Below are 9,113 nucleotides of genomic sequence, written 5' to 3' on the forward strand. Positions count from 1 at the left end.
GACCTACGCTCCTAAGCACAGATCTAGGATCAGCTCATCCTCATCAAATCCAAACCAGGATCTTAATAAACCACAAGGGGAACACTAACCTCAGACCAGCGTTTAAACCCCACGTCTTCCTGCCAAGACACTGACACTCCGTCCAGAATTCCTCTGCGCTCCAGCTGTCCATCCATCCATCTGTCCATCCATCCATCCATCCACACTCCAGCCAGCCAGCCATGGGTCTGATGAGCGAGGACATGGAGTGCTGTGTCTGCCTCCAGCCCTACTCTCGCAGGGAGAAGATCCCTCGGATGCTCCACTGTAAGCACACATTTTGTGGGCTGTGCTTGCAGGCGATGTCCAGGCTCCAAAGCGGCCTACTGACAGTCTGCTGCCCCCTGTGCCGTTGGATCACCTGCACCGAGCCCAGCCTCACCCTGCCGGGGTCGCTGTGGGTTAACACTGAGATCTGGGACCAGATACTAGACAGACAACAGGAAGAGGAGGAAGAGTGGAAGGGAGCTAACAGACAGACACAGACCACTACACAGTACACATGGTGAGTACCCCAGGCAAAGGTGGATGGATTGATAGACTGATTTAGAAACTTGGAGATACCTTCCTCTGTTCTCTGATCTTCCTAACATTTAGTTCTGTATCTTTTGGTCTCTCTCTCTCTCTCTCTCTCTCTCTCTCTCTCTCTCTCTTCTGTTTATTTCCCCTTCTCTCCTGTCCTCTAGTTCTCCATCAAGGCATTGTGGCCTGAGGCTCAAACTACAGAATTTCCTGAGGAGGATGAAGCACAATGTACTGTAAACCGAGAAGACGAAGAGCAGAGAAAGAAGCCTGGATTTTCCCATTTCAGAGTAGGAGATACTCATTGAGTAATGAAGCTAATTCATAAAACAGGACCGACCGGTGACTTTACATAATGAAGCAAGATTGAACCAATTATTCATATGCTTTGTGTTTGATTGACTTTGGGTATGTGTAATGTTCTCAGTCAACTTACCTGGTAAAATAAGGGTTAAATTATAATATTAGTAATAAAGGATGGATAGGTGGAGGAAATAAAAAATAAGATATTAAATGGATTGAGGAAGAAAGAAAGATAAAGGAAGTTATGAATAGATTGACAGACATTGATAGATAGATAGATAGATAGATAGATAGATAGATAGATAGATAGATAGATAGATAGATAGTTAGATAGATAGATAGATAGATAGATAGATATTTACATATTTATGCTTATTTATTTTCCCTTGTGTACTTTAACCATTTGTACATTGTTACAACACTGTACACTGTACACATATGTATAATATGACATTTGTAATGTCTTTATTGTTTTGAAACTTCTGTATGTGTAATGTTTACTGTTAATTTTTATTGTTTATTTCACTTTTGTATATTATCTACCTCACTTGCTTTGGCAATGTTAACACATGTTTCCCATGCCAATAAAGCCCCTTGAATTGAATTGAATAGACAGACAGATAATAGATAATAGATGTTTAATGATTTGATAAAAGATGTATTACTGCGTGAAGGGAAGTGGAGGTTTAGTATTTATTATGACATCATTTTAGAACAGCTTTAATATTGCATATTGTTTCTTTTATCAATGTAATTGTCTGCATCATTTCCAGTCCCCCAAATCAGGGATGTTGGATTTGTTTATCCTCATTGGACATGTTTAATTCATCTGTTCTGTTTGAAGAGCAGGTTTTTTATCCTGGAATTATATTTATTGGTTAATAAATACATCCACTTTAAAATAACCCTGTCTTAGAGTTGTGAAATAGCTTATTATTATCATTACATTAGGAAAGTAACTGTCTGATATCCAACTATTTATGGACCCCAGATAGAGTTGGGGGTGTTAATACACTACACATTCTACACTACTATTTCCTAAAACACAAAACAAACCCTAAACATTCCACTGTCCTTGGTTTTGATGTGTGCAGGACATGACTGAAATCACTCTCTGTCTAATCATGTCTCAGAGAACCCTGTATGCATTCTTGCATATGAGATTCCATAAAAACACATCACTTTGTTAAAGCTATGACCGGAATTGAATTCTTCGTTGCAGGTTAGGAGAATTTATGCAGCATGTTAGGGGAATTAACGTTGCAGGTAAGGAGAATGAGGTTAAAGGTTAGGAAAAGGCTTAGGGTCACTTCTGGTCGTAGCTGTACCGAAGTGGTGTGTTTATAGGAAGTCCTTCTCTGATTGGTGGAACTCATGTCTGTTTTGGTTGTGTACGTTTCATTACATGATGTGAGTTATTGAATTGGTCACTAGGCTGTCTTGAAACCATGAAGAAGCTCTTCAAATAGACAGACAGATTGTGTCTGAAATGGCCCCTATTCCTTATATAGTATACTACTTTAGACCAGAGACCAGCTAGTGCAGTACGTAGTATATGTAATCAATCCTATGTGTAGCTGGTGTAGAGGAGTCAGGTGCAGGACATCAGATATGAGTAATAAACGTAATTGACTCAAAATAGACAAATACAACACAATAATGCGACCCCACAATAACGGACCGTCTTACATACAAACAAACATGGAGGAACAGAGAGTTAAACCTCTCTAGGCTAGGGGGCGGTATTTTCACGTCCGGATGAAATGCTTGCCCAAAGTTAACTACCTGCTACTCAGGCCCAGAGGCTAGGATATGCATATTATTTGTAGATTAGGATAGAAAACAGTCTGAAGTTTCTAAAACTGTTTGAATGATGTCTGTGAGTATAACAGAACTTATTTGGCAGAAGAAACCCCGAGGGCAAACCATTCAGGAAAATCTTTTTTTGAGGTCACTCTCTATTCAATGGGTTTTCTATGTGGATCTAGATTTCTAAGGCTCTTGCTTGCAGTTCCTATCACTTCCACTGGATGTCAACAGTCTTTTGAAATTGGTTGATGTTTTTCCTTTGTGTAATGAAGAAGTAGGGCTGTTCAGAATGAGGGTTGAGTGTATAACCATGGAATTTATCGAACAAAAGGACTATTTGTGATGTTTATGGGACATATTGGAGTGCCAACAAAAGAAGATCTTCAAAGGTAAGGCATGAATTATATCTTTATTTCTGAGTTTTGTGTCACGCCTGGCGGGATGAAATATGATTGTCTGTGTTTGTTTGATGGGGTGCTATCCTCAGATAATAGTATGGTTTGCTTTCGCCGTAAAGCCTTTTTGAAATCGGACACAGTGGCTGGATTAACAAGAAGTTTATCTTTAATCGTATGTATAACACTTGTATCTTTCATCAATGTTTATGATGAGTATTTCTGTAATTTGATTTGGCTCTCTGCAAATTCACTGGATGTTATTTGAGACAATGCATTACTGAGCATAACGCGCCAATTTAAACTGAGTTTTTTGGACATAAAGACGGATCGTTTCTCTAAGTCCTGTCGTCTCCTCCCTCTGCCCGGTCTCCCTACGGCCCTACAAACTGCGGAGGCCCTATTTACGTCTTCCAGCACTACGAGGTTCCTGAGGATATAGTGTCTGAAAGAGGTCCGCAGTTCACTTCGAGAGTCTGGAGGGTGTTCATGGAACGTTTGAGGGTTTCGATCAGCCTCACCTCAGGTTTTCTCCCCGTCAGTAATGGGCAGAGAGTGAGTGAACCAGGATGTGGGCAGGTTTCTGCGGTTTCTGCGGTTTCTGCGGTCCTATTGCCAGGACCGGCCGGGGGAGTGGGCAGTGTTCTTGCCCCGGGCAGAGCAGGACTTGCTCCGCCACTCCTCCACTAACCTCTCCCCCTTTCAGTGTGTATTGGGGTACATGCCGGTTCTGGCACCGTGGTATCAGAATCAGACCGAGGCTCCTGCGGTGGACGATTGGTTCAGATGAGGAGACAACAGTCAGTATAGGCCCTAATGAGGAGACAACAGTCTATATAGACCCTAATGAGGAGACAACAGTCAATGTAGGCCATAATTAGGAGACATCAGACTATAGAGGCCCTAATGATGAGACATCAGTCTATAGAGGCCCTAATGAGGAGACATCAGTCTATAGAGGCCCTAAGTTGGTGGTTGAAGATATCCCTCTAGTGGTGTGGGGGCTGTGCTTTGGCAAAGTGGGTGGGGTTATATCCTTCCTGTTTGGCCCTGTCCGGGGGTGTCCTCGGATGGGGCCACAGTGTCTCCTGACCCCTCCTGTCTCAGCCTCCAGTATTTATGCTGCAGTAGTTTATGTGTCGGGGGGCTAGGGTCAGTTTGTTATATCTGGAGTACTTCTCCTGTCCTATTCGGTGTCCTGTGTGAATTTAAGTGTGTTCTCTCTAATTCTCTCTTTCTTTCTCTCTCTCGGAGGACCTGAGCCCTAGGACCATGCCTCAGGACTACCTGACATGATGACTCCTTGCTGTCCCCAGTCCACCTGGCCGTGCTGCTGCTCCAGTTTCAACTGTTCTGCCTTATTATTATTGGACCATGCTGGTCATTTATGAACATTTGAACATCTTGGCCATGTTCTGTTATAATCTCCACCCGGCACAGCCAGAAGAGGACTGGCCACCCCACATAGCCTGGTTCCTTTCTAGGTTTCTTCCTAGGTTTTGGCCTTTCTAGGGAGTTTTTCCTAGCCACCGTGCCTGCATTGCTGGCTGTTTGGGGTTTTAGGCTGGGTTTCTGTACAGCACTTTGAGATATCAGCTGATGTACGAAGGGCTATGTAAATAAATTTGATTTGATTTGATTTTGATTTAATGAGGAGACAACAGTCTCTAATGATTAGACATCACAGTGCATTCAGAAAGTTTTCAGACCCACTGACTTTTTCCACATTTTGTTACATTACATCCTTGTTCTAAAATGGAATAAATATAATATGCTCAGCCATCTACACACAATACTCCATAATGACAAAGCAAAATCAGAATTTATGACATTTTTTGCAAATGTATTAAAAATAAAAACTGGAAATATCACAATATCATAAGTATTCAGAGCATTTGATCACTACTTTGTTGTTGTATCTTTGGCAGCGATTACAGCCTTGAGTCTTGTTGGCTATGACTCTACAAGCTTGGCATACCTGTGTTTGGGGAGTTTCTCCCATTCTTCTCTGCAGATCCTCTCAAGTTCTGTCAGGTTGATAAGGAATGTTGCTGCACAGCTTTTTTCTCTCCAGAGATGTTCGATCGTGTTCATTCCAGGCTCTGGTTGGGCCACTTAAGGACATTCAGAGACTTGTCCCAAAGTCACTCCTGTGTTGTCTTGGCTGTGTGCATAGGGTCCTTGTCCTGTTAGAAGGTGAACATTTACCCCAGTCTGAGATCCTGAGCGCTCTGGACCAGGTTTTCATCAACGATCTCTCTGTACTTTGCTCTGTTCATCTTTCCCTCGATCCTGACTAGTCTCCCAGTCCCTACCGCTGAAAAACATCCTAACAGCATGATGCTGCCACCACCATGCTTCACTGTAGGGATGGTGCCAGGTTTCCTCCAGACGTGACGCTTGGTATTCAAGCCAAAGTGTTCTATCTTGGTTTCATCAGACCAGATCATCTTGTTTCTCATGGTCTGAGAGTCCGTTAGATGCCTTTTGGCAAACTCCAAGAGGGCTGTCATGTGTTTTTTTACTGAGGAGTGGCTTCCGTCTGGCCACTCTACCATAAAGTCCTGATTTGGTGGATTGCTGCAGCAGGTTGTCCTTCACGAAGGTTCTCCCATATCCACAGAGGAACTCTGGAGCTCTGTCAGAGTGACCATTGTGTTCTTGGTCACCTCCTTGACCAAGGTGCTTCTCCCCCTACTGCTCAGTTTGGCCTGGCGGCCAGCTCTATGAAGAGTCTTGGTGGTTCCAGACTTCTTCCATTTAAGAATGATGGAGTTCACTGTGTTTTTGGGGACCTTTATAAGGCAGATATGTCTTGGTAACCTTACCCAGATCTGTGCCTCGACACAATCCTCTCTCAGAGCTCTACAGACAATTCCTTCCACCTCAAGGCTTGGTTTTTGCTCTGACATGCACTGTCAACTGTGGGACCTTTATCTCAAGGATGATCCATATATAGGGTTCCATTTGGGACAAACAGGGCTGACGGTAGAGCTGGTTACCGTCCCTGGCTAACAGAATTACTCATCATTTACTGTCATTTAGCTCACGTTGTTTTAGTGTGCAGCTTACTCATGACTTCAGAAAGCAGAAAAATAACCATTAGAAACTAGCAGATGACTTTGACAAAGCTCTTTCAGTCTCTTGTTCTGGCCCTTTAATGATAGGAATTCATTTGTGAGATACACCCAGATGTCCTGCTTAATTATGTGACGTGAAATTGTATGTTTAGTTCATCGAATATATTAACCTGCTTCGCAGGCAATTTTAAAGAACAAATGTTTGATGGTTCTTTATGCTTAGTGTTTGTTTGTGTTTGTCTGTTGTGCGTGCGTGGCACTTAGCTGGCATGGTGAATAGACAAGTGTGTTTCACCTGGAATTTCCAGTTGAACAAAAAGTAGAGCCGTCATAAATTGTCAATTCAAAAACAATCCGGTTTCAACAGGGAGACTGTTGTCTAATTGACTGGTTAGGGGGGTTGTTAACAAGGTTTCCACTGAATTTGTGACTGTTAATGATGATGCACGGACACAGAGAGGGTTCTTCAATTCCACCGAAAGGGTTCTAGAAGTCCTACCCCCCCCATCCAGTGAAAATGCTCCTACAATGAAGATTGATTTATTTTAAACTGAATGTACACTGAGGACATCACACGTTACGAACACCTTCCTAGTATTAAGTTGCACCCCCTTGAGAACAGCCTCAATTCATCAGGGCATGGATTCTACAAGGTGTGGAAATCGTTCCACAGGGATGCTTGGCCACGTTCACTCCAATGCTTCCCACAGTTGTGTCCAGTTTTCTTACCAGGACGTGTATTCCCAGCATGCGCTGACCAACTGGTAAGTGTCTTCACTGACATTTCCAACCTGTCCCTGACGGAGTCTGTACAACCAACATGTTTCAAACAGACCACCATAGTCCCTGTGCCCAAGAACACTTCCCCCTTAAGAGACTGAAAAGATTTGGCATGGGTCCCCAGATCCTCAAAAAGTTCTACAGCTGCACCATCGAGAGCATCTTGACTGGTTGCATCACCGCCTGGTATGGCAACTGCTCGGCATCCGAGGTACTACAGAGGATAGTGTGTACGGTCCAGAACATCACTGGGGCCAAGCTTCCTGCCATCCAGGACCTATATAATAGGCGGTGTCAGAGGAAAGCCCATAAAATTGACAGAGACTACAGTCACCCAAGTCAAAGACTGTTTCCTCTGCTACCCCACGGCAAGCGGTACCGGAGCTCCAAGTCTGGAGGCTCCTTAACAGCTTCTACCCCCAAGCCATAAGACTGCTGAACAATTAATCAAATGGCCACCGGACTATTTACATTGTCAACCGCCCTCTGAACATCTATGTGCTGAAGGTGGTGCCAGGACAACAACCTCTCCCTCAACGTGATCAAGACAAAGGAGATGATTGTGAACTAAAGGAAAAGGAGGACCGAGCCACGCCCCCATTCTCATCGACGGGGCTTTAATGGAGCAGGTTGAGAGCTTCCAGTTCCTTGGTGTCCACATCACCAGCAAACTATCATGGTCCAAACACACCAAGACACAAGACTCCTGAACTTCTAATCAAATGGCTACCCAGACTATTTGCATTGCCCCCCCCCATCCCCCAACCTCTTTTACGCTGCTGCTACTCTCTGTTCATTATCTATGCATAGTCACTTTAACTTTACCTACATCTACATATGACCTCAATTACCTCGACTAACCGGTGCCTCCGCACATTGACTCTGTACCGGTACCTCCCGTTACATACCCTAGCTATTGTTATTTTACTGCTGCTCTTTAATTGTTTGTAACTTTTCATTTTATTTATTTTACGTATCTATTTTATACTTAACACTTATTTTTCCTAAAACTGCATTGTTGGTTAAGTGCTTGTAAGTAAGCATTTCACTGTGAGGTCCACACCTGTTGTATTCAGCATTTCACTGTGAGGTCCACACCTGTTGTATTCAGCATTTCACTGTGAGGTCCACACCTGTTGTATTCAGCATTTCACTGTGAGGTCTACTACACCTGTTGTATTCAGCATTTCACTGTGAGGTCTACTACACCTGTTGTATTCAGCATTTCACTGTGAGGTCCACACCTGTTGTATTCAGCATTTCACTGTGAGGTCCACACCTGTTGTATTCAGCATTTCACTGTGAGGTCTACTACACCTGTTGTATTCAGCATTTCACTGTGAGGTCCACACCTGTTGTATTCAGCATTTCACTGTGAGGTCTACTACACCTGTTGTATTCAGCATTTCACTGTGAGGTCTACTACACCTGTTGTATTCAGCATTTAACTGTGAGGTCCACACCTGTTGTATTCTGCATTTCACTGTGAGGTCTACTACACCTGTTGTATTCAGCATTTCACTGTGAGGTCCACACCTGTTGTATTCAGCATTTCACTGTGAGGTCTACTACACCTGTTGTATTCAGCATTTCACTGTGAGGTCCACACCTGTTGTATTCAGCATTTCACTGTGAGGTCCACACCTGTTGTATTCAGCATTTCACTGTGAGGTCCACACCTGTTGTATTCAGCATTTCACTGTAAGGTCCACCTACACCTGTTGTATTCAGCATTTCACTGTGAGGTCCACCTTCACCTGTTGTATTCAGCATTTCACTGTGAGGTCCACCTACACCTGTTGTATTCAGCATTTCACTGTGAGGTCCACACCTGTTGTATTCTGCTCATGTGACAAATACAATTTGATTGGATGTCCTTTGGCTGGTGATGGACCATTCTTGACAAACACAGGAAACTGTTGAGCGTGAAAAACCTTTCACCCTCTTTGTAGACATGAACACCTGCCCTGAAAATGTCAACACGCAACCCTGGCAATTCTCCTGAAGTGTCCTACTATGCTATAGAAGTGACCTTGAAGTGTTTAACTCGTTCCATGGACCTTTCCTGCCTCACCTGAGAGTAGAGGAGGTGAGAGACCGCCCTTTCTGGGAATATAACACAATTTTGTCTCCTCCCTCAAAGCTTTAAATAGGAGCACACACACTCTTCTCTCTCACACACAAA

General features: G+C 43.5%; 1 protein-coding gene across 1 annotated transcript; it reads left to right on the forward strand.

Annotated features, from left to right (window-relative positions):
* LOC149976506 (E3 ubiquitin-protein ligase RNF186-like) lies at positions 1 to 1,743 on the forward strand. Its single transcript, XM_090204322.1, has 2 exons — positions 1 to 544; positions 726 to 1,743. The coding sequence occupies exons 1-2, from the start codon at positions 222 to 224 to the stop codon at positions 799 to 801; spliced, it is 399 nt and encodes a 132-aa protein (XP_090060448.1). The 5' UTR covers positions 1 to 221; the 3' UTR covers positions 802 to 1,743.
* Positions 1,744 to 9,113: the final 7,370 nt, after the last annotated feature.

This window comes from Oncorhynchus mykiss, chromosome 17 (genome assembly GCF_057628025.1).
Source record: "Oncorhynchus mykiss isolate SJ-2025 chromosome 17, ASM5762802v1, whole genome shotgun sequence".
Classification (NCBI taxonomy): Eukaryota; Metazoa; Chordata; class Actinopteri; order Salmoniformes; family Salmonidae; genus Oncorhynchus; species Oncorhynchus mykiss.

Coding starts and splice junctions, on each gene's coding strand:
- LOC149976506 (XM_090204322.1), top strand. CDS start 222: ATGGGTCTGATGAGCGAGGACATGGAGTGCTGTGTCTGCCTCCAGCCC. Junction 545..725: donor ACCACTACACAGTACACATG/GTGAGTACCCCA, acceptor CCTGTCCTCTAG/TTCTCCATCAAGGCATTGTG.